This window comes from Tachypleus tridentatus, unplaced genomic scaffold (assembly GCF_004210375.1).
Source record: "Tachypleus tridentatus isolate NWPU-2018 unplaced genomic scaffold, ASM421037v1 Hic_cluster_1, whole genome shotgun sequence".
Taxonomy (NCBI): domain Eukaryota; kingdom Metazoa; phylum Arthropoda; class Merostomata; order Xiphosura; family Limulidae; genus Tachypleus; species Tachypleus tridentatus.
The window spans coordinates 27,280,664-27,308,203 of NW_027467777.1; the positions used below are offsets into that span (position 1 = coordinate 27,280,664).

Consider the following 27,540-nt stretch of genomic DNA (forward strand, 5'->3'; position numbering starts at 1 on the left):
TTGGGCTACTCTTTTACCAACGAATAGTGTGATTGACCGTCACATTATACACCCCCACGGCTGGGAGGGCGAGCATGTTTAGAGCTACGCGGGCGCGAACCCGCGACCCTCGGATTACGAGTCGCACGCCTTACGCGCTTGGCCATGCCAGGCGATGGCATTATTCAACAACAAAATATTGTTTGTTTGTTTGTTTTGGAATTTCGCACAAAGCTACTCGAGGGCTATCTGTGCTAGCCGTCCCTAATTTAGCAGTGTAAGACTAGAGGGAAGGCAGCTAGTCATCACCACCCACCGCCAACTCTTGGGCTACTCTTTTACCAACGAAAAGTGGGATTGACCGTTACATTATAACGCTCCCACGGCTGGGAGGGCGAGCATGTTTAGCGCGACGCGGGCGCAAACCCGCGACCCTCGGATTACGAGTCGCGCGCCTTACGCGCTTGGCCATGCCGGGCCCACAAAAGATTGTATATATCAACATTTTAAATATAATTTTAAAATTTCTTATATAAATGAATAAATAATTGTCCCATTTCTATTGCAGAAGCTCTAATTTCTGGATTTCTTTCATTTAGTCGTATTCAGATCCACATTTAATTGTCTATTTTAATAATAAAATGTTTTAAAATATTACTCCAAATAATAATACCAGCATATTTTATTAATTAATAGTGATGGATTTCGTATTTATAGTTTAAAAATCCAGGTAACGAATGTCATATGAATAACAACACCCCTTTAATTAGAAATGCTCGATGTGACTTGTGGTAGGAATATTATTTTATAATTTTGACAGTAATTTGTTTCGTATATATTACACTTTCTCGGAGACGCTTACTGTTCGGTTATGCATAAAGTTAAACTGTGGTTGAAATTTTGTATAAATTGTAATATATGAAGACAGGAAACAAAAGTTAATCAAACTGTTATTTCGTTATCCAAAGGTGGTTTTGTTTGTTTTCACTCGAGGTTCCAAACTGACATTAACATTAATTTTACAGTTTTACCTTTAGTATTACACTTGTAGTTATTGTTATATATTTAATGTTAGTGATTTACTGATACTACTATTAGGCTCTCGTACCTTATAGTTTTGTTTAAAACTTAAATGTCATATGTTGCTATAGAGACTGAGAGTGCACACCATACAGTTTAGTCCATCTATAACTATTAGTAATTAAGTTAATATAGGATCTGTCATAAAATATTACATCAAAGCAAACAAAAACAACAACCTAAACCTAATGTCGTTTTGCATTTTCATTGACCATTTTACAATATTTTATGGTATAAGTTAGTGGTATGGTGTTCATTTTTTTTATACCCATAGAATGATACTAATATCAATGTAACTGTAAGACTAGAAATAGAATAAGTACTAATTGTGGGTTTCTGTACCTTCACCACTAGTCTAACAGTTAGACTTAGGCTTTGTCCTAATTTAACATTTGAGGCATTATTTACCTCGGGACTTTGTTTTGTGTTCAGTGTATATTCACTGTTTTCTCTCAGTGTTGGAATAATACAATTTTGAGCCGATTGGTTATGTTACCAGACTATATAAATAATTTTATCATCTCTATAAGGAGAATCAAAACATTATACTAGAGAAATTTAAACATTAATGTTCATATCATTATTTAATAACATAAACAACTAACAAATTTGATATTGAATTACTGAGTAATTATCAAATGTTTTGTAGTTTGGCATTGTAACCAACGTTGATTAAGAGAGGATGTGTCATTCCATTAGTAACAGGCAGAGTATGTTTTGAAATATAAATGCATTTTTTTCTATTTGTAGAATAATTATATATGTAATTATTATATAAAGCAGTAAAATCTTCAAATTATTTTGTTCTCATAATCAGTTTTTTTCTTTCCATGAAACTAATACCATTTAGATTTTGATGTCTTGCCTTTAGAACTTAGATCTGTAATTTAGTTAATCATTATCACAGATGGAAAGTTTCTAAAGCTCATTTGAATGTAATTTTAATCAGTCAGTACTGGTGTAGCTGGAAAATTTCTGTAACTGGTACAAATGTACCTTCGGTCACTTAGTAATATAATGGCTGGAAAGATTCCATGACTGCTACAAATGTATAATCTTTTTAAAGCACAAGAGAATGTAAACCGCAATCGGTAATTTAGAATTTATTACATTCCAAACATCAACAATTTCAAATCCTTCATATAATAAGTTAAACTTAATTATAACAAGTATATAGTTCAGCATACTTATTTCATATAAATCATCAACTGTGTTTACTTAAACAGAGGTATACCACTTAATATTGAAACTTGCTAAGAATAGCTAAAATTGAAAACATAGCTATCAACAAATTATTGTGACCATGACATTACTATCTACCTTCTGTGTATAAAATGTGAAACATAATTTAAAACTTTTGTTTTATTATGTTAAAACTGTCATTTTTATTAATACACAGTGGAAACTTCATGATCACGCTAAAGGTTTTTTGGTGAAATCGTGGTCAAAATGGTAGATTTTCTAGCTGATAATAATGCTTGTGGACAAAACTTGCTACGACTGGTGTCCAGGGGTAATGCAGTCATTGCTGAACTTCTTCGACTAGCCGACGTGGTTCCAGCTGTCTTCAGATTGGAGAATAAGTCAGACCAACTGAAATATACAGATGTTCTTTGTGATTTTAGTTATTTCCAAATGGCAGATGTGTATGATAACAAAATAGAAACTAATCCTGTAAGTAAACATCTTTTGACAATATGAAAATATTCAAAAATTGCATTTTATAATTTATATTTCAAAATAAATTTCTATATAATTCATTTTTAGTTTACTGCAACATGGTACTGGTGTTAACTGTTTGCATGTTATTAATTTTGTAACTGATTTGCCAGCACAGTAATTTCTTGTAGAATACAGAATAAAACAAATTACTACAGTAATCACATTATTCTGTATGCTTGTCATATTTATCAAGGAAAAAAAAAAGTTTTTCTTAACCATTAATGAAGATTTAATTGAAAGAATTGAAATGGGAAAATTGAATAATAAAGCTAGTTTTGTTATATTTGATACATGAGTACCTAAGCCTACTTCATCTTGTTCCATGAAAACCATTACCTATCATACTGTAAAAAATATAATTGAAGTAAATAATAAAATAAAAATTAAACTGTAATTTCTTTTAACAGAAATAACTAAACTTTTATCATATTATGGTGATTTGTATCAAGCTGAAAGCCTTTTACTTCGTACTGTTGTAAAGAATGGGAGAAAACTTTTCTTATAATTTTAGAACATTACCCTTAAAGTTGAGATAAACATAATACCATGACAGCCAAGACTGAGAAACAGTAATTGGCTACAAAATGATGAAAATTCACTGTTACTCAAGTTACAAGGTTAAATTAGTTTTATCTTGTTCTGAATTTCTTTAACTTTGCTCTTACAATTTTTCCAGTTAGAGCAGAATTTGTTTTTGCTAAATTGTATTTAGATGGATTTAGCCTACCATCAGTTTTAAAAAATTCAGTTAATAAAAGTAACTTCTTCAATTAGCCATTCTAATAAATGTCTGCTGAGATTTACAGAAGTTCACGTAGTAGACTCTAAGTGTTACACTTTTGTTGATTTTACATCTGAGCTCGTGACTACAAGTACAATATTTAACTGATTGAGGTAAAAGTATTCTATTCAAATTGACAGTGATTACCTTTGTTATTGACTGTGTTGTTAACTCCGTGAGATTATAGTGTAACATTTTCCATACAGTACAACAAGACTCCTTGTTACAATTTAGTTGTGGATAATACCCAAAACTGAGCATTGGCATCTGTGAAAGATAAAATAATATTTATAAAAAAGTGGGTTATTTTAAATCAAGATCTTATTTTAACTTTTCATTTCAGCAATTACAAGATCGAGATGAGGAATTCAGGGAAAACTACATCGAGATATTGACAAGATTTTATTTGGCATTTGAGAGTGTCCACAAATATATGCTGGATTTGAACAGGTAACTAATATCATGAGTGGGTTATTTCAATATGATGATTCCTAGAAAAATTTCGTTTCGGAGATCTTCAAATGTGTGCACTGAAATGTGAAATATATTTGTCTGATGTTTAGTTATGATGCAGAAGGTTAAAACTTCTGATTATTTATCCAAAGAAACGGTGAATATAAAATTTATAGATGTTCTTGTTACCTTGCACAGGACTTTATTGTAGGATGATGGGTGTAGTTTTTATTCAAAAAGTCCTTTTTGTGTAAATAGTATGGACAGTATCATGTGTAGTAAGTAATTACTAAACCTGACTGCCACAAAACATTATAATCTTCATTTAGGTATCTTGAAGAACTTGATGAAGGAGTGTATATACAACAAACTATTGAATCTGTTCTTCTAATAGAAGATGGGAAACAATTGCTGGTAAGATACAAATTTATTTTAGAGGAAACAAAATTCATATATATTGTGTAGCTGGGTGCATAAGAAGAAACAAACTTATATGGTTACATATGTAGCATCATTAGAAGTATTTCTGTGCTATTTAATTAAGCTAATAATGGAAATTTCTTATTTTCTGAAATACAATAATCATAGGTTTAGTTATAGTAATTGGTGAAATAAATGTACTTCTGTAATCTTGGCATGGTCTACACTGTTTCGTATATCTGTTGACCTCTCAGTGTGGATTCCTGTATGTGGTGAGGGGACCTCCCAGGGAAGGTTCTGTTTACCTCCTCTGGGATCTAAACATCTACCCATGTGTTTGCTGTTAAGAGGAGTAGAGGATCCTGGTGGTTGAGGGGTCCTACCCTAACACATCACTTTGGTCTTGAATTCCTGTAGATGGGCTGCCTTGGGGTGGCCCCCTTGGGTCAGTCAGCTGGTCCTCTCTGGCTAGGGTCAATCAAGCACCAGTGTTGGATGTTCTCAACAGATGTTGTGGACATTATATCTGATGCTGGTATTTGGGTATAGTGCTCACAAAACCCTGGGATTGCTGCAGTGTCCTTGTTTGACATTGTAGTGCGTACCCTCATAGGGCTCCATGGTGGGTGAGCACCGAAATTTCCCTCTCTTTATTATGGATACTCCAATTAAAAATCTTAATAAAATGGTGAAAAAACAGTCTATAAAACGGCCACATCTTGAAGATTCTGAGCAGCAATCCTCACCATCTGTAGCACTTGTTCTACCTCATTTTTTTTTATATTGCATTCACTTTCAGACAAGCTATTAGGGCAAATGTCTCCCTTTTCATTCAGAAGGGACTAGAGGGTCTTGCCGGTTCTCTAAAGTCAGTAAAGAAGCTTCAATCTAGTGACATACTGGTGGAAACATCCACATCTCAACACAGTGATCTCCTCTTGCATTCAAAGGCAATTGGGGATGTACCTATTGAGGTTACACCTCATGCTACTTTGAATTTATCACAAAGAGTTATTGTTGAGAGGAGTTTAAAGAACTTCCCAGAGTCTGAGATTCTTGCTGGTTTCTCCACCCAAGGAGTTTCCACAGTGAGGCATACATCCACTCGCAAAAATGAAATTACGGTGCCCACCAATGTCTTCATTTACGTCGCCATGCCCACCTACTATCATCAAGGCAGGTTATCTTAATTACAGAGTACAGCCATACATTCCAAACATTCTCCAGTGCTTTCAGTGTTAACAGTTCGGTCACTTGAAGACATCATGTCATGGTTCCTTGATGTGTGCTTCTTGCAGTGGCAAGGACCATGATGCCTGTGGGTGTGAAACTGACCCTCGTTGCATCATTTGCAATGGCTCTCACCCATCCTACTTTTGTTCTTGCCCTAAATGGTTGGAAGAAAAAGAGGTGCAGTGTTTGAAAACGATTCATATCATTACTTATCCTGAGGCTCAAAAATTGCTGTCCACCACTTCATCTCAGATGTCTGGCTGCTGCACTTCATTTCACAACTTTTACGGGAGTGCAGACAGATCTTTGTGCCTCCTAAATAATTGTTCTTGAAACAAATGAAAAGCCTCCATGGTTATGAAAGTTGATGAATCAACTTCAACATCTATCTCTGTCCCTCATATACATTCAACCAAACCTCAAGATACACATCCTTTTGGTTCCAGGTACAGGCGTTTCCTCAGATACATCTTCTCCCACCCCAGGATGCAAAACAATCGTTCATTCACGTCCACAGTCACTGGAATCCTTTTCCAACAGCAAAGACCTGCCCAATCGACCCAGGCCAGGATCCATGGAGGTCAATAGACCTCCCTCGAATAAGGAAAGTAAGAAAAAAAGACATGGTCATAAACACAAGGATTTTCCACCCAATTTCCTACACAGAAATAAAAATGGCCATCCTGATACAATGGAACTGTCAAGGTTTACTTTCTAATCTAGATGACATCCAAACCCTGATTGCCTCCTACCATCCTGTTTGTCTTTCCTTACAGGAAACATTTCTGAAACCTGTCGTCACAGTCACCTTTTGGAGGTTTTCTTTGTTCAGAAATGACAGGCTGTATGATGGATGAGTGCATGGTGGGGTTGCACTGTTGGTTGATCAGCATGTGCCCAGCCTGTCTTTACCACTCAACACACCCTTGGAGGACATAGCCATCTGTGTTTCCTTTGGTCATACTATCACTGTTTGTTCTCTCTTCCTGTCACCTGGAGAGACATATGATCAATCAGACCTTAATGCTCTCATAGAACAGTTGCTGTCTCCCTTTTCCATCCTTGGGGACTTTGATGTACATCATCCCTTCTGGGGAAGTGCTAATTTTGATAGGAGGGGTTGCTCTGTAAAACATATGCTCTCTGATCGCAACATTTCTCTTTTCAATACTGTTGATACTCTAGGTTTTACAGGTATTAAGCACTTCTTCCACCTTCTTAGCCATCAAGACTCAGGCAGAGCAATCAAACAACTTAAACTTTTAAGGTTATGAGTTTTTATATTATTAAATTAATAAGTTGGTTTCTCCAGGTGTTTAGTATCAGACCATAGTTATCTGCTAAATGGTAAATTTGTACTTGTTTCACCCAAACATTAATTAATTATCTCATTGATTACAATCAACAGAAGTTGTTAGTGTATAATAACTGATACTTTTCACAGTTATTACACATAATCAGAATTAAACAATTTTTTTATTTTCATTTTGTTTTCACCTTTTGGATTAGACTTACAGCTTACTTGATTAGAAAACAAATTTGGAAGTTTTTTACTAGTACAAGGTGACAATAAGTTATCTGTTTCTGAGAAGTTTAGCTAACTCATCAAAACAAAATGCATTACTAAGACTGACCAACAATTTTTTAATTTTCATCATTGAATGTTGCTTATTATTGGATAACTAATGGCTCAAAACATTCTGTTGTAATCTTTAGTTGTTGTGGTTGATGTAACCTGACAACACACGTTCGGACACTTAAAGTTAACATCAGTGGTGTTCAAGTACTTGCCATACAAAAACTGGTAACAAAAATTTATTATATACCATTCAGAAAGAAACTGGCTCTAATATTCACTGCTTTCTCCCTTAGTTTAAGTTATTTATGTGTAAACAATATTACTAAAGAATTGTATCCTTTTGAGAAAATTATTATTTCACCTTGAGATATGTGATAGAATAGACCAGACTACAAATAGGAAGATTTCAAACTTTATTTCTAGAAATTATGACAAGTTTAGTTAGATATAGAACAAAGCTCAGAATTGATGAAGACATATTTTGAGTATTGTTTGTCTAAACTACTGTGCAGTATCACATTGTCAGCCTGAAGAAGTTGTGGTTCTTCCTTCCCTATAGTGTCATTATTACAGTGTTTTCCAAAATGTCACAATGTAACAGCCTCTTTCAATATTACAAGTAATCCATGAAACTGTGAAACTTTATTATTTTATACCCCATAAGTACTGGCACCTTGACTTAAGTGCCTGTAAAGTCCATCAACATGAATCTCCCCTGAATTCAGTGATGTGCTACTTAACATCTTCAGTGTCATTGAAATCTTATGTGATACATTTCTTGTTCTGTGTGAGATTGTTTTTGATGCCCAGAACATTCCACATTGACACAATAAATGGGATGAAATATCTTATACCACCAATGTTGTATTCAGTGATCTTAGCTATTGTAAATGTTACACAAGAGAACATCATGAGATTCAATTGTAAATACAGTTGGAGACGAAAACATTATCAGCCAGTACTTTTGGTAATATATGTAGTGTGTGTGTGTGTTTACATACACTTGCATTAAAAATACATTGTTAGTACTTTGCACTCAACTAATATATATTTGTTTAACTTTACCTTTATTAGACATAAACAACTTTGTTCAGATTTGTTCTCTACTCAATATGGACTTTAATTTTCTGAGCCAAGTAACTTATGTTACAACACATTTGAGTGATGTTACTTAAGCAGTCAGACTGCATAGTAACTAATGAAGGAAAAACATTCTGATAATGTTGTGTTTAAATGATGCTACATAAGCAGTCAATCTCATAAACAAACATTGAAGATAATTTAAAGATAAGATTTTTTCATATTGTCTTTTTTAGAAAGAAAAACCTAAACATAAGTTTAATTAACATTGCTCAATAAATACATCTGTGCCATAAAATAAGTGTTTTAATGTAAACATTGTCTATTTTCAAAATTTATCCTATTTTGTTTCAGTTCATTACACTTTAATACATAATTGTACTTGCAATATATCTGTTACTGTGTATATTGATCAAAATACAATTAGATTTGTGAATTAAACCAACTTCTATTAGTGATATATTGTTCTTTACTCTCACTATGGGCTTAATTAATTTGACCTGAATCATCACCTCAAATTGACCTATAGAGTTTCCACACTATAATTTTTAATTTGTTTAGTTTATCTTCACAAATTTTTGCAAGCCATCAGTAAGCACTTCAAGTCTTTTATAGACAAATAAAAGCAGAGTTTTTACTAAACATTCTCTACGAATATATGGAATAAATATGTTGACTGATTCAAGTGTAAAGTGATTGTTTTGTATTCGCATTAAAAATACTTTTCTTCGTCTGAAAATTATCAGGTATCATATGTGCAATCATGAAACCTTTGTTTCACATGTTATTTCTATCATAACTGTATACAAGATTGCCAGTTAACTCACGAAGAAGAAAGATCCATCTTTTGAAAGTGTTTGGGTTATGGTGCTTTTATCATTTTGTATAAAGACTTATTGGACCTATGTGTGTTTCTTGCATCATGAATATATACATAAAAGATTGGTCAGTTTGACCAAATTCTTAAACACTGAAAAAAATGTGTAACATAAATTAAAATTACCCATATTTCTTTCTCGAATGTTTCAAATTGTACCATAAAACTACATTTGTTTATCCTAAATAACTTAAATTATATAACAGTATACATGTCTTTCTACTTATTTTACTGCTTTATTACCTTTTGAACTGTGTCTATCTAATAATCCCATTACACAAGTTGTTAATTATTTCACAGATGTGTTCCTTATATAGTTCTCTTGAATTATGTTAAGACATGGGTTACTTACAATTGTATCTTGTGAAAAATTATTATTATTTTTCTTCATATTAATTAATCTAACCTTGCTTAACAAAATATATTTCTAATTTGTAAATTGTAGTTACTTTCATATTAAGAAGAAAGAAATACTCAGGACAAATAAGAAATATATTACTTAAATGGATCTTTTGTTTTCTTTGCAACTCTCGATATAATACTACACTAAATAATTTTTTATTTAATGAACTATTGCATCTAACAACACAGAATAATAAAACATAAATGTTGCAGACAGTATCCAATAACTGTCATAATTTTTTCTGACTTTCAGACTGTACAATAAGCATTGTTAAAAATTCATTTTAATTTAAGTGTAATGAAATAGGAGTGAAACAGATAATCCTCTGTACAGGAAACAATGTAATAGGACATTTGATTTATTAAAATATTGGCTTTCTAATGGTTATAAATAATAAGTATTAGACACCAGAGAGAAGTGCTGGCAGTTTGTACAAGAGGGGGTGTGACAAGTGGACATGACAAGAGGAGTTGATTGTGGGTTTTTAACCAAGCACAGTTAAAGGCTATAAAACTTGTACTTTGCCTGACTAATAACAATATTATAATGAGTAATTTACATTAAATTTCAAACTTCATGAGAAGATAGTAAATAACGTAGAGAATAATGCATGTCTATGGAACAGTGGTTCCCAACCACTTTTATGCCCCACACCCCTAAAAAATGTTTATATGTTCTCGCACCCTTCACAGTAATTACTTATTTAAGAATAAAGGTGAAGGTGGCCCAAACAAATGTTATCTTGCACCTGCAGGGGGTGCGAGCACCCCTGGTTGGGGGCCACTGCTATAGAGCAAGTGATTTATTTCTCACACTAGGATGACATTAATTATTTTTTAAAATATTTTCTTATTTTTAAACTAGAACTCGAAGCTTGTGTAATATTAAAATTTGACTTATTACATGCATTTTTATGCCAAGTTTATTTGTATACTTTTGATATTAAAGTAGTTTAGTTAAAAAAAATCATGACCTACACACTTTTACCTCTCTGCATTGAGAAGCTTTAACAGTTGCTAAGATACTTGTGTAACATGCACCAGTGAATATGTAAGACAACATGCTACAAATAATGTTTAAGTACCAGGATAAACTGTCACGAGTACAGAAGTCACCAACTCAATGTAGGTTATGTATAAACTAAAGAAATCATTCAAAGTCAAAGAATAACATAAGGAATATATGCTTATTTACCATAACACTTGTATATTTAATATACATGGTTATCCTTTAACAGTTCATCAAGAAATCTTATCAAAATCTGAATGTAGTAAAAGTTTTACACCACTAAATCAAATGGTAATATAACTTTCATGGGTGATGAATGTTCTCTAGTTCAGATAAATGGACACTTTTAGGGTGGGTCTCAGCTAGGTAATTCACAGCTGTACACTTCTTGTATAGGATGATCTCAGTGTTTATAGTGTGCAGTAGGATGTCACCATTATTTCAAGTGGAACAAAAACCATGACTGCACCACGTGCATATGACTCTGACACTTCTTCTTTTGATGATTCTCTGAATTTCACACATATGATACAGTTGAATTTCCTAGATGGTCTACATGTATTATCATAGCATAAGCACCCATCTTTCTAGAGTTTGAACTTCCTTTAACGGTTATGCTTTCTTCTCTTCTAAACTCTTTCTTGAATGTGTGTTGTAACATCTCGTTTACTTCTTGGCAGTTGCCTTAAACTTATTAAACATCCTGTCATCTTACTAATATCTGTTTTGTAGTTATAAAAGAATTGTTTACTTTTTCATGATTTAACGTTGGAATCTTGCTGTTAATTAAGCATATGTTACTGTTGGTACTAAGGTTATTATGTTGCCTTCTTTGGTCATTTAACAGGCATTATATTTTCATATCGTGTCCAGTTAAATGTATTCATTTCCAGGTGATTTTTGTTATTAGCAAATAAAAATTTTGAAATGAAAGCATTTGCTACGAAGCAGATGTTCCTGGAACTCATTTGCTGAAAATAGTGTAATAAAACTTTTATTATGAAAATAACATAGGATAATAATATTGTCTATAAAATAATGTTACTTTCATCATTAATTATATCTTTGAAAGTATTTTTGATATTAAATATTTAACACAGTAAAGGTTTGTCCATGGTGGTTATGTAATTTTTTATTATAGAAATATGAAACTAAATTATTAGTTACTACCTCTGAGTTAGAATATTAAACCTGTCTTATCTTTTATCAAAATTAAATCTTCTGTTTCAACTACAGTGCTGCTTCAACTTTCCATATTAAACTTACTCAAAACTTCAGTCTGCTGCACATTTTTTCTCCAGATGATCTTTGGCCAAAATGTGGTCACTAATCTCATCATAACTGTCACCAGTACAAAAGTAGAGTGTTAATGTGTTATCATCTTTGGTTTTGATATAATATTTTATCTGACATTGCTTGTTTCTAATGTGAACTTATTATGGCTGTTAATTATGTCACACAAATCCTTGGGGTTGAAACTCAGCTATCCACACATGGTCAATAATTATGATGAAGTACATATTCCTAAAGAGAAATCAGTTGTCAACACATGGTCAGAAATGGACATATGTGGAAAATAGAAGTAGCATTGTAATTAAAAAAAAAATTTAGAAAACAGTTTTAAAACCGTATATCAGTAGTATTAAAACAACAACTGAGATGAATGATTTTGCACCTTAAAGTACAAATTAAGGTCATAATTACCCTAAAGTACATACATATTAAATGTCTATAACTACTGTTAAAAAAATTTGGTTATAAACAGTACACGTATTTCCAGCAGATTAAGTTATGGTAAATTATCATTAACCTTTAAGAACAGTTACAAAATAAAGAAGTAATATATATTTTGATACCATAAAAGTTCAGAAATATTAAAGAACGTCACTTATAAATAAAATATGTTTATTAATGTGGCTTTATGTGATAAGTATTGGTGGGACAACTTCTAAGAATAGTGTTTTCTAGTGTGAAGCTCTCTATCTGTGTGGAGTGATGCTGTTGGTAGTTGATCAGAAGATAGAGGGGTCAGTGAGGGAACGTATGTTGGTGTCCTACTACAGATACAGGTACCACTAGTTTATATCGTCAGTTAACAACATTGGCATGCTATTTCATGTGAACTGTTGGTGTCCTACTATAGATACAGGTACCACTAGTTTATATTGTCAGTTAACAACTAACATTGACATGCTATTTCATGTGAACTGTTGGTGTCCTACTACAGATACAGGTACCACTAGTTTATATTGTCAGTTAACAACTAACATTGACATACTATTTCATGTGAACTGTTAATTTTAGAAATCGGTGATGCTGTGTTTCTTTGTTTATTTGATTTTTATTATTTTCTGTACCTTCATTTTCATACTGAGAAGTATCAAGTAATGCATATCCATGTTGAGTATTCATTAACATGCTTGTAATTCTGAAGTCCTACAGATAACTCTAAACACAAACTTTTAACTTTAAAAGTTGCTGACACCCAAGCAGTTAGTATTCAAACCAGTGAGAAAAATATCTTAACCATTTTCTTTGAAACTCGACAAAATTGAGCTAATGAAGTTCAAGTCATCTTGGTGGCTTATTAGAAATATAAGAATGATTTTTATTGTTGTGTCATGATTGTTCATATCTGTTAACATGTAAGTAAGTAATTTTCACTGTTGTCTTGGTTGTTCATATCTGTGTACATGTAAGTGATTTTCACTGTTGTTGTCTTGGTTGTTCATATCTGTGTACATGTAAGTAAGTGATTTTCACTGTTGTTGTCTTGGTTGTTCGTATCTGTGAACGTGTAAGTAAGTGATTCTCACTGTTGTTGTCTTGGTTGTTCGTATCTGTGAACGTGTAAGTAAGTGACTCTCACTGTTGTTGTCTTGGTTGTTCGTATCTGTGAACGTGTAAGTAAGTGATTTTCACTGTTGTTGTCTTGGTTGTTGGTATCTGTGTACGTGTAAGTAAGTGATTTTCACTGTTGTTGTCTTGGTTGTTCATATCTGTGTACGTGTAAGTAAGTGATTCTCACTGTTGTTGTCTTGGTTGTTCATATCTGTGTACGTGTAAGTAAGTGAATCTCTCTGTTGTTGTCTTGGTTGTTCATATCTGTGTACGTGTAAGTAAGTGGTTCTCTCTGTTGTTGTCTTGGTTGTTCATATCTGTGTACGTGTAAGTAAGTGATTCTCTCTGTTGTTGTCTTGGTTGTTCGTATCTGTGTACGTGTAAGTAAGTGATTCTCTCTGTTGTTGTCTTGGTTGTTCGTATCTGTGTACGTGTAAGTAAGTGATTCTCTCTGTTGTTGTCTTGGTTGTTCGTATCTGTGTACGTGTAAGTAAGTGAATCTCACTGTTGTTGTCTCGGTTGTTCATATCTGTGCACGTGTAAGTAAGTGAATCTCACTGTTGTTGTCTTGGTTGTTCATATCTGTGTACTTCTAAGTAAGTGATTCTCACTATAATTGTTGTGGTTGTTCACATTTGTGTGCCTGAGGTTTCTGTGAAAAAGATTTTTAAACGAATTATGAGATGATGAAATGAAAATCATAGGAGCTTGGCATGGCATTAGTCTTATTGGTAGAGAATGTTACTAAAAGTATAGGTGTAAAGTCTTGGGTCAAATGCGCACGTACGCTTGCATGATTATCACTTTCATATGTTATGTTGCTTTTAAATATATATACTATTTTATGATTATTTGATCTCTTGATGTCTTTAAAATCTTTGTTTATCATATCATATCTAGTGTTTTGTTCATATGTCTGTTATTATAGTGCTCAGAGATCAAGTTTTGAGTCCAACATTGATGATGTCTGTAAACTTCTGCGAACAACTGGATATAGTGGAGCTCTTGGTGCCAAAAAACCTCCAAATTATCCTGAAGAATACTTTAGGTTAGTTCATACTTTTGGACAATGAATGTTTTCAGTAACCACCATTTTTCTGAACTAGTCTTTTTTAACTAGTCTTAACTCATGGTTTTTAATTTATTGCTTTAGGTTGTGATGTAGGTTTGAAATACATAACCAGCTAGTTGAACGTATTCGAATATCTGACATGTTGAAGTATCCTAAGTCTTTCACAAAGCAGGCTTTATCTAAATATCTGGCTTGTTGAAGTAATCTCAGTCTTTCACACAGTGGACTTTATCCAAATACCTGACTTTCTGAAGTAACCCCAGTTTTCTCAACAGAAGACTTTATCCAAATATGTGACTTGTTGAAGTAACCCCAGTCTTTCACACAATGGGCTTTATCCAAATATGTGACTTCTTGAAGTAACCACAGTCTTTCCAACAGTGGACTTTGTCCAAATATGTGACTTGTTGAAGTAACCTCAGTCCTTATTTCTTTTGTCAAATATCTGACTTGTTGAAAACCTCAGATTCTGTATCTTTTAAAGAACTTAGTTAGGCAGGTATTATGTTTATAGAAAACTAAAATCTTTTTTACATAAAAGGTAAATGCTAACATTTCTTCCTAAAATTACTTGATATTAATAATTGATTTTATACGTAGCTTGTAGTCTGACTTAGTTCCTATCAGTACAGTAACATACAAAAAAGAACTTCAGTTTTCTTATGATAACAAACCACCATTCAGTTCATCCATGATAGTTTCACACTTGTCTGGTAGCACATCATTTTATTTTTCATAGTTCACACATTAATTTAAAAGCACATCAGTTCGTTGTTGATGGTTCACACACTGGTGTGGTGGCACATTAGTTTGTTCTTGATGGTTCACACACTGGTGTGGTGGCACATTAGTTCGTCCTTGATGGTTTGCACACTGGTGTGGTGGCACATTAGTTCGTCCTTGATGGTTAGCACACTGGTGTGGTGGCACATTAGTTCGTCCTGATGGTTCGCACACTGGTGTGGTGGCACATTAGTTCGTCCTTGATGGTTCGCACACTGGTGTGGTGGCACATTAGTTCGTCCTTGATGGTTCGCACACTGGTGTGGTGGCACATTAGTTCATCCTTGATGGTTCGCACACTGGTGTGGTGGCACATTAGTTCGTCCTTGATGGTTCGCACACTGGTGTGGTGGCACATTAGTTCGTCCTTGATGGTTCGCACACTGGTGTGGTGGCACATTAGTTCGTCCTTGATGGTTCGCACACTGGTGTGGTGGCACATTAGTTCGTCCTTGATGGTTCGCACACTGGTGTGGTGGCACATTAGTTCGTCTTTGATGGTTCGCACACTGGTGTGGTGGCACATTAGTTCGTCCTTGATGGTTCGCACACTGGTGTGGTGGCACATTAGTTCGTCCTTGATGGTTCGCACACTGGTGTGGTGGCACATTAGTTTGTCCTTGATGGTTCGCACACTGGTGTGGTGGCACATTAGTTCGTCCTTGATGGTTCGCACACTGGTGTGGTGGCACATTAGTTCGTCTTTGATGGTTTGCACACTGGTGTGGTGGCACATTAGTTCGTCTTTGATGGTTCGCACACTGGTGTGGTGGCACATTAGTTCGTCTTTGATGGTTCGCACACTGGTGTGGTGGCACATCAGTTTGTCCTTGATGGTTCAAACACTAATTTAATAATACATCAGTTCGTCTTTGATGGTTCACACAGTGGTGTGGTGGCACATCAGTTCGTCCTTGATGGTTCACACATTGGTGTGTTGGCACATCATACTTTATCCTTGATATTATCACACTATTCATATAATGTTTCAGACACAGTTCATCTTTAATAGGTTTTCAGCAGTTGATAATGTGTGGTACTTGTAATGTTCATACTACTAGCAATGAAATATCAGACGTTTTCTATCTGTACCTCTGCACACTGATGTTATAATTTGTGAGGCTATCCATTGGATAATTAAAATATTAATTTATTTCTTATGAAGAGTAGAGACATGCTTTTTTTACTTAACCCTAATTATTTCTGTGTTTAATGTATTTATTTTCATCATCTTACATGAACTGACATGGTTATACTTATAACCATCTATTCTCTAAGATACTTATCTATAGCTACAATGTTTTCTGTTTTTGTCAGACGTGTCCCCCTGAACTCCATGTATATCAACTTAATTGTTGGAAGACTTCGTTCAGATGACCTGTACAATCAGGTATGCTATTTTAATATCAGTTTAAGCATTAAAAGTGTTTCTTCTATCTACATGTGCAATAATTTCAGTGCTGTTATATAATTTATTATATACTAATGTAAGTTTACAAACCACAAAATATAAAAGTTTAAGTGAAATTCACTGAATTTTATGTGCCTAATATTTTTGTTTTTATGTGAATTATTAATCTAAACTGTACAGTCATATATACATTTTTTAAAACAGATACATATGTGGATTACTATATGGATTTGATAGTTATTATTTACCAGGAGTTTTGCCGATAAAAGATGACATGTTGAATGATTTTTTGTTTGTTTTTTTAACTTCATACAAAAGCTACACGAGGGTTATCTGTGCTTCAATAATATTTAAATATTGTTATTTACTTGTTGTAGATTGCAGCTTTTCCCTTCCCTGAACATCGTAGTACTGCCTTAGCTAACCAGGCTTCCATGTTGTACATTTCTCTGTACTTCTCACCCGAGATTCTTCATAATCAGACATCTAAAATGAGAGAGATCGTTGATAGGTATTTTCCTGACAACTGGGTGAGTTTGAGGATGTATTGATACTGAGAGAATTGTATTAATGTAATCTCTCAAGAGATGTAATATAAGATGCTTCTCTTATGATTTTCAACTATATATATATATATATATATATATATATATAACCTGGATATATGGATGATAAACATCTATAATGTTTTAGCTGATCAGTCTATATCCAGGTTATACTGATGGCCATCTGTATGTTTTAGCTGATCAGTGTCTGTGTGTGTCTATACATATAATATGCATACCTTATCCAGGTTATACTGATGACCATTATAAGTTTCAGCTGATCAGTGTGTGTGTGTGTGTGTGTGTGTGTATAATATACATACCATATCCAGGTTATACTGATGACCATATATATGTTTTAGTTGATCAGTCCATATCCAGGTTATACTGATGGCCATCTGTATGTTTTAGCTGATCAGTGTCTGTGTGTGTCTATACATATAATATGCATACCTTATCCAGGTTATACCGATGACCATTATATGTTTCAGCTGATCAGTGTCTGTGTGTGTCTATACATATAATATGCATACCTTATCCAGGTTATACCGATGACCATTATATGTTTCAGCTGATCAGTGTCTGTGTGTGTCTATACATATAATATGCATACCTTATCCAGGTTATACTGATGACCATTATATGTTTCAGCTGATCAGTGTGTGTGTGTGTGTGTATATAATATACATACCATATCCAGGTTATACTGATGACCATCTGTATGTTGTCGCTGATCAGTGTGTGTATGTGTATATTATATAAAAAATATTATATACATCCCATATCCAGGTTATACTGATGACCATATATATGTTTTAGTTGATCAGTCCATATCCAGGTTATACTGATGGCCATCTGTATGTTTTAGCTGATCAGTGTCTGTGTGTGTCTATACATATAATATGCATACCTTATCCAGGTTATACTGATGACCATTATATGTTTCAGCTGATCAGTGTGTGTGTGTGTGTGTATATAATATACATACCATATCCAGGTTATACTGATGACCATCTGTATGTTGTAGCTGATCAGTGTGTGTATGTGTATATTATATACAAAATATTATATACATCCCATATCCAGGTTATACTGATGACCATATATATGTTTTAGTTGATGTGTGTGTGTGTGTGTATATATCTCATCAGTTTATATTCCATATCCAATTTACTTCTAATCACGTTATGCGTTATGTATGTGATAATGCAGTTCATGTTAAAACTGTTGAAAGAACGGCAGCTGCCTGTTGGGGAGATAAGTGTAGAGGATGATATTTCTAGTCTTTGAATTTCATCTTCAGGTCAATGTGTGTGTAAGATGTTGTCTGTCCTTTATAGTTTCCTGGTGGGGTGTGGAGAGCATATTATGATTGGTTGGATTATTACCATTTCTGAGGAGAGATTTCCTGTAGATTCAACCAATGGTGGCCACAGGCTACTCACCTCTAATCTGGAATTTCTGTTTAGTGAAATTTAATAGTGTTGATATAGAATCATTCTTTGATTTTTATTGTCTTCCAGAATTTGTCTGTGTTGGAGATTCTACTTTTTCCCAGTTTATTGTATGTCCAATTGACGTGGAGTGCTTTGAATTTTGTGTTTTCATGAGTCTTGTACTATCTTTATGTTCTTTTATACTTGTTGTGAGTTTTCTTTCCATTTCTCCAATGTATGTATCGTTGCAGGAACATGGAATTTCATAGGTGACATGTTTGAGTAGGTAGGTCACTTTGGTAGGTCACTGTTTGTTTTTTACCAGAATGGACCTTAATGTATTGTAGGATTTCCACCAGACTTCAATGTTGAAATTTTGGCTATATGTTTGAGTTTTTCACTGAATTGTTGTAGGTGCGGTAGGTAAATGGTGGTTGTGGTGGTGACTTTCTGATCTTTTCTTTCTGTTGTGGTCTTCAAGGAGTATTTGATGAAGGAGGAGGTGTAACCATTCTGTTTAAAACTCTGAGATCATTTTGGCGTTCTGCTTTGACGGATGTCTTATTGCAAATGTTTTCTGCTCTCTTGTTTAGGCATTGGGTTATACCACATTTTATTGAGGTTGGATGATAGGACTGAAAGAGCAGGTATGTTTTCTGCATACACTTGTGGTGATTTGTCTTGCTTGTTTGCTGATGAGTATGTCAAGAAATGGAAAGGAAAAACTTGGTCATCTTTATGGGTGAGATAGCAACAGACCCCAGAACTTCTGTCCAAGCCAGTCTCAATCTCCAGTACTCCATATGGAAAGGAAAAACTTGGTCATCTTTGTGGGTGAGATAACAACAGACCCCAGAACGTCTGTCCAAGCCAGTCTCAATCTCCAGTACTCCGTATGGAAAGGAAAAACTTGGTCATCTTTGTGGGTGAGACAGCAACAGACCCCAGAACTTCTGTCCAAGCCAGTCTCAGTCTACAGTACTCCGTATGGAAAGGAAAAACTTGGTCATCTTTGTGGGTGAGATAGCAACAAAGCCTAGAACTTCTTTTCAGCCACTATTAACCTCCAGTACTCTGCATGGAAGTTAAAAACTTAACAGTCAAAGTGCAGCAGGCTCAAAACTCCCAGTCCAAGTCAGTCTTGTGTAAAGCAGAGGGAAGAAAAACTTTCTGTCCCAAACAACCAGTGCAGTGAAGTTGAGAATATGTGCTGGTAATGTATACAAAGTAAACTGTCAGCTACATATTTATATAAAACTAGTCAAAAGAAAAGTAGTCTGAAAAGGTTGGAACTCTGTTTGATCATAAACCTTTCAAGTTTTCCAGTGTTGTACATGAGATTCCATCGATAATGTTGAACATGAGATGTCCATCTACAATGTTGAGCATGTGATCTAAAATGACCTCTGTATTTTGTAGAGTTGTTATAATAGAAGTTGTAGCCTTTGGCAATAATATGCAATCATGACCAATGGCCTGAGATCATATAATTGTCAGAACAATATTTGACAGTTATTATAAAGTTGTTAAACCTATTTAAGTTATTTACTATTTTAATTTTCATGGCTTAACTATCTGTTTTTCAATTAGTATGTTGAGTTGAGTAACAATAATAGTTCTGAATATATTTCAGTTAATTTTAGAATGTATGTGAATGTAGTCACTATCTGTATGTAAAGAACAAATATGTTGTACACTTATTGATTAAGATACTTTTGTGTATTTCAGGTAATCAGCGTGTACATGGGAATGACAGTAAATCTGTTGGAAGCTTGGGATCCGTACAAAGCTGCTAAACAAGCACTTACCAATACATTAGATCCAACAAACATTAAGGAGCAGGTATCATTAAGTTTTGGTGTAAGGATGAGTGTTGAACCACAGTAACTGGCTTTGTTGTGGTCATTTCTGCCTAGGAACTCCAGACACTTCAAATATAGTTTGATAAACATTATTGTGTATAAAAACAAATTACAGTTCAATTTTGTGAAGACCAACACATGAAAACACATTACACTTTAATTATGTGAAGATTCTAACACAAAAACAAGTTACAGTTCAATTATGTGAAGATTCTAACACAAAAACAAGTTACAGTTCAATTATGTGAAGATTCTAACACATGAAAACACATTACAGTTCAATTATGTGAAGATTCTAACACATGAAAACACATTACAGTTCAATTATGTGAAGATTCTAACACATGAAAACACATTACAGTTCAATTATGTGAAGATTCTAACACATGAAACACATTACAGTTCAATTATGCGAAGATTCTAACACAAAAACAAGTTACAGTTCAATTATGCGAAGATTCTAACACAAAAACAAGTTACAGTTCAATTATGCGAAGATTCTAACACAAAAACAAGTTACAGTTCAATTATGTGAAGATTCTAACACAAAAACAAGTTACAGTTCAATTATGTGAAGATTCTAACACAAAAACAAGTTACAGTTCAATTATGCGAAGATTCTAACACAAAAACAAGTTACAGTTCAATTATGCGAAGATTCTAACACAAAAAACAAGTTACAGTTCAATTATGTGAAGATTCTAACACAAAAACAAGTTACAGTTCAATTATGTGAAGATTCTAACACAAAAACAAGTTACAGTTCAATTATGCGAAGATTCTAACACAAAAACAAGTTACAGTTCAATTATGTGAAGATTCTAACACATGAAACACATTACAGTTCAATTATGTGAAGATTCTAACACAAAAACAAGTTACAGTTCAATTATGCGAAGATTCTAACACAAAAACAAGTTACAGTTCAATTATGCGAAGATTCTAACACAAAAACAAGTTACAGTTCAATTATGTGAAGATTCTAACACATGAAAACACATTACAGTTCAATTATGTGAAGATTCTAACACATGAAAACACATTACAGTTCAATTATGTGAAGATTCTAACACATGAAAACACATTACAGTTCAATTATGTGAAGATTCTAACACATGAAACACATTACAGTTCAATTATGTGAAGATTCTAACACAAAAACAAGTTACAGTTCAATTATGTGAAGATTCTAACACAAAAACAAGTTACAGTTCAATTATGCAAAGATTCTAACACAAAAACAAGTTACAGTTCAATTATGCGAAGATTCTAACACAAAAACAAGTTACAGTTCAATTATGCGAAGATTCTAACACAAAAACAAGTTACAGTTCAATTATGCGAAGATTCTAACACAAAAACAAGTTACAGTTCAATTATGCGAAGATTCTAACACAAAAACAAGTTACAGTTCAATTATGCGAAGATTCTAACACAAAAAACAGTTACAGTTCAATTATGCTAAGATTCTAACACAAAAACAAGTTACAGTTCAATTATGCGAAGATTCTAACACAAAAAACAAGTTACAGTTCAATTATGCGAAGATTCTAACACAAAACAAGTTACAGTTCAATTATGCGAAGATTCTAACACAAAAAACAAGTTACAGTTCAATTATGTGAAGATTCTAACACAAAAAACAAGTTACAGTTCAATTATGTGAAGATTCTAACACAAAAACAAGTTACAGTTCAATTATGTGAAGATTCTAACACATGAAAACACATTACAGTTCAATTATGTGAAGATTCTAACACAAAAACAAGTTACAGTTCAATTATGTGAAGATTCTAAGACAAAAACAAGTTACAGTTCAATTATGTGAAGATTCTAACACATGAAAACACATTACAGTTCAATTATGTGAAGATTCTAACACATGAAAACACATTACAGTTCAATTATGTGAAGATTCTAACACATGAAAACACATTACAGTTCAATTATGTGAAGATTCTAACACATGAAACACATTACAGTTCAATTATGCGAAGATTCTAACACAAAAACAAGTTACAGTTCAATTATGCGAAGATTCTAACACAAAAACAAGTTACAGTTCAATTATGCAAAGATTCTAACACAAAAACAAGTTACAGTTCAATTATGCTAAGATTCTAACACAAAAAACAAGTTACAGTTCAATTATGCGAAGATTCTAACACAAAAACAAGTTACAGTTCAATTATGCGAAGATTCTAACACAAAAACAAGTTACAGTTCAATTATGCGAAGATTCTAACACAAAAAACAAGTTACAGTTCAATTATGTGAAGATTCTAACACAAAACAAGTTACAGTTCAATTATGCTAAGATTCTAACACAAAACAAGTTACAGTTCAATTATGTAAGATTCTAACACAAAAAACAATTACAGTTCAATTATGCGAAGATTCTAACACAAAAAAACAAGTTACAGTTCAATTATGTGAAGATTCTAACACAAAAACAAGTTACAGTTCAATTATGCGAAGATTCTAACACAAAAACACATTACAGTTCAATTATGCGAAGATTCTAACACATGAAAACACATTACAGTTCAATTATGCGAAGATTCTAACACATGAAAACACATTACAGTTCAATTATGTGAAGATTCTAACACATGAAAACACATTACAGTTCAATTATGCGAAGATTCTAACACATGAAAACACATTACAGTTCAATTATGCGAAGATTCTAACACATGAAAACACATTACAGTTCAAATATGTGAAGATTCTAACACATGAAAACACATTACACTTTAATCATGTGAAGATTCTAACACAAAAACAAGTTACAGTTCAGTTATGCGAAGACTGTAGCATATAAAAACATAGTGTAGTTTTATTATTTGAGGACTGTAGCATTTCTCCAAGCCCGTTCCCTTGGCTCTGGTTTCACTAGATAGTAGATAGGGACAGTGGGAATCTCGTTAATCCAGTCATGTGCTTCACGAATTAGATTATGAGGCATTTGGCTATCTTAAGAGAGTCATAATTACTCCTGCCATATACCTACGCTTTATATGGCATATAAAAACATAAGTATAGTTGTATTATTTGAAGAATATGTGTCATATAAAACATGCTTAGTTTCTAAAAAGATGTGTGATAATAAAAGATCTGATTTAATAACTAAACATTTAGAGATTTATATAAATTATCCCAGCTTTCAGACCTTTATATTATTTTACTTACAACTTTACAATTCACAGTTTTCTGTAATGGATAGAGAACAGATATTTTGTAGCATGGTGTTGTAATATCACAGAAGATGAGAAAGTGTACACATAATTGTTTTCTTTACACATAAAATGTGAAACGGATATCATCATTTGAGTTTTGAAACTGTAATAGTGAATTATTGAGCTAATAAAGATACATTTTCATTATTTTATTAACGTTAATAGAAATGTCTCTTAGTATACTTCAGTTTGTGTTAAACAATTATGGTGTACCCGTTGTTTGTACAAACATTTTTTCATATATATTTGTAATAGGCAGTTAAACATCAAACAAGGATCAACAAATTAATTCCACAAGTTCATCAGCTCTTAACGGAGGGTACTCTAGTGGAAGAAGTGGTTCTAGATAATGTCCCTAAATTGATGAACGTAGTTCGAGAATGTAATGTCACTTTGAGGTGGATGATTCTCCATACTGCATCATTGTCTCCAAGTAAGGTTTTTCTGGTAGTGTTAATTTAAAAATAGAGAAAAGTTCAACATTCTTGGTGTAATTTTATCATTAGAATGGTGAGATATTGGTTCTTAAGTTACAATGTGATAGCATAGTCATCTGAAAGTTTTATATAAGATAAATTTTCACAAGTAAACTTGTGTGTTACATGGAAGAATTGTTTTTTAAATGTGATAACATTACTGTCAAGAAGTTGTTTTTGTGCTAAATAATTTGTTTGATAATTATAGAAAACTTTACATCACTGAGAGCTGGAAACACCTACATTTACTTTGATCAAGTTTGTAATGATTGTGGACTAGTGTACCTCAGTTGCTTTAGAATCAAACTTTTTATTTGTGAAATTTTTCTTAGTCACTCACTATTAAACAGGCTGAATATATCATCTAATGAAGAACAACACAATGACAGAAGTGATTAGATATTTATCAAAATTCTGGAATGCATTTATTTCACGAATATGCTGAATTTGTGTATATTTAAAAACATAATAAATATATTATTAAATTTGTGTTGTGTTCATCGTATGTTCATGTAGTTTTGAACATTCTAATGACAACTCAAATTATCTAGTCTTAAACATTAATTAATTGTGGATTTCAGCTCATAAATTTTATACTTACCTTTATATGAAGTTTCAAATTGCATTAAGTTGAACCTTTGGCAAAGTAAGTAAATGTTGACAACTGAATATCAGATGTTACAATCATAATACTGTGCATTGGGTAGCCTCTGTATAACTGTTTTATATTTTTCATAAAATGTAAATATAAATAAATACATTTTGTTTGTTTGTAATACCGAGGGTTGAATACATCATATTAAAACAGATTTGTTTTACATATCCAAACTTGTTTTAATATGGTGTATTCAGCCCTCAATGGAATGGCATATATCTGAATTATATTTTGAAATTATTTGGTGATGTGTAGGTATTGTAGTACTATCAAAGATATTTCACTTTTGGGAAGGGTGTATAGCATTGTGAAGCAAAATATTCATACACTCAAGTCATGAATACATAATTTCCAACATAGAGATATTCCTTATACTTAATGGTATTGGACAACAAAGGAATGTGAATCAATTTAAGACACCAAGACCATCAGAATGGGGGCACACATTAAGTTTTGAACAAATTAAAGTGGACAAAACATTCTGTCTTTTAACAGATAAGAATCAAAGAACACACAGATCTGGCAAAAGTTGTCAGTGTGTCCCAGACAACTGTAACCTATAAAAATTGTCACCTGGATAAATTATGCAAATTATGTGTACACAAGCTGCTTTCACAATGTGTCCATTAAGTTGTTACTTTAAGATATTCATGCTACTCGATACAAAGGCATAGGATGAGGTTTCCAGGTGCAGCATTTGCAAATTTATGTTGAATTGGGATGTTCAAATGGGTATTGTAAAACTGTCATGCTCGTACATTAGATGGATTATAGAAAACATGTCAGAATAAATGGTGTGCTTTGGACGTAACAAATTTGTGATGAAGACTTTTGCAGTGGCATATATGCTGCATGATTCAGTATATAATGCATGACCTGTTGTAGTAACGTGGACTGTATAACAATGTTCTAAGGCTCTAAAATTGTTTTAATGTAATATATTCATTCTCTGCATGATTCAGTATATAATGCATGACCTGTTGTAGTAACGTGGACTGTATAACAATGTTCTAAGGCTCTAAAATTGTTTTAATGTAATATATTCATTCTCTATATTACATAATCTGTTTTTATAATTTTTAATAAAATATCTGTTATTAGAAAATTATTCAAAACCCATTGTTTCTTTACAAAACTTTAGAAAGAATTATTACATTTTTTCAAGGTGCTGAGGCCAACAAGAAATGTCGACAAGTTAGAGATCAGGTGATAGCAGATAGTCGATACAACCCACTTCAAGTGTTTCAGCTTCTACTGTATACAGCACAGTTTGAACTCAAGATCAAAGAGGTGAGAAGTTTGTAATCTTTTTTATGTATCACTGATGTCGTATTTAACCCTTTGCAAGCAACATGTATACCCTCTTTTTTTTGACCAACACTCAAAATATATACTATAAAAAAATTACCCACCAAGAATGGGGGGATTAAAATATTCTGTCTTTCACACAGTTTAGATGCAAACATTCAAAATTACCACACATTTTGTGAACTTTGGGACATTATTGCTTGATGCTAGTGAAAGGTGATATGCCAAGCAGCTGTTATAACTTGATATTGACATCACCTTGATAATAAAAAAAATGGCACGAATCAGGTGATATACAGGTAATAATGTCATTTATTTGTGTTAGTTGGACTTTTACAATATAATTATCAAAATGTGCAGTTTTAAACCAGAGTTGACAGGTGGAGAACTATCTGTTCTGACCAAAATTGTCCAAACAGAGAATGGTAACAACAATAATCTTGATTTGAATGGCATACTATCTGACCATCTAGGAATCCCTGAGTAGTGTACTTGCAAAGAGTGTCCAAAGGTCAGAGGAAAACTTACAGAACTGAATCATGATGGGTGTAGAACATTACACAAACAATTCATTACCCAGAACTGGATCATGATGGGTGTATTATATTACATGAACGATTCAGTATCCTCTGTTTGGATCGTGATCAATGTGTTACATTACCTCAATGATTCAGTACCCTTTGTTTGTACTGTGATGGGTGTGTTACATTACGTCAATGATTCAGTACCCTTTGTTTGTACTGTGATGGGTGTGTTACATTACGTCAATGATTCAGTACCCTTTGTTTGTACTGTGATGGGTGTGTTACATTACGTCAATGATTCAGTACCCTTTGTTTGTACTGTGATGGGTGTGTTACATTACGTCAATGATTCAGTACCCTTTGTTTGTACTGTGATGGGTGTGTTACATTACGTCAATGATTCAGTACCCTTTGTTTGTACTGTGATGGGTGTATTATATTACATCAATGATTCAGTACCCTCTGTTTGGACTGTGGCAGGTGTATTACATTACATCAATGATTCAGTGCCCTCTGTTTGGACTGTGATGAATGTATTACATTACCTGAATGATTCAGTGCCCTCTGTTTGGACTGTGATGAGTGTATTACATTACCTGAACGATTCAGTGCCCTCTGTTTGGACTGTGATGGATGTATTACATTACCTGAATGATTCAGTGCCCTCTGTTTGGACTGTGATGGATGTATTACATTACCTGAATGATTCAGTGCCCTCTGTTTGGACTGTGATGGATGTATTACATTACCTGAACGATTCAGTGCCCTCTGTT

The 27,540-nt window shown here is 33.3% G+C and overlaps 1 protein-coding gene across 1 annotated transcript in view; it reads left to right on the forward strand.

Moving 5' to 3' along the window:
• The first annotated feature begins 642 nt into the window (after nt 1-642).
• Nucleotides 643-27,540, forward strand: part of LOC143241936 (WASH complex subunit 5-like) — a 74,229-nt gene continuing 47,331 nt past the window's right edge. The window contains 11 exon segments of the mRNA XM_076485250.1: nt 643-770; nt 2,459-2,733; nt 3,906-4,012; nt 4,345-4,429; nt 12,584-12,684; nt 14,385-14,504; nt 16,629-16,701; nt 17,100-17,252; nt 20,432-20,545; nt 24,060-24,237; nt 26,101-26,225. Of these exon segments, the coding sequence (XP_076341365.1) occupies nt 2,509-2,733; nt 3,906-4,012; nt 4,345-4,429; nt 12,584-12,684; nt 14,385-14,504; nt 16,629-16,701; nt 17,100-17,252; nt 20,432-20,545; nt 24,060-24,237; nt 26,101-26,225 (1,281 nt within the window). The 5' untranslated portion in view covers nt 643-770; nt 2,459-2,508.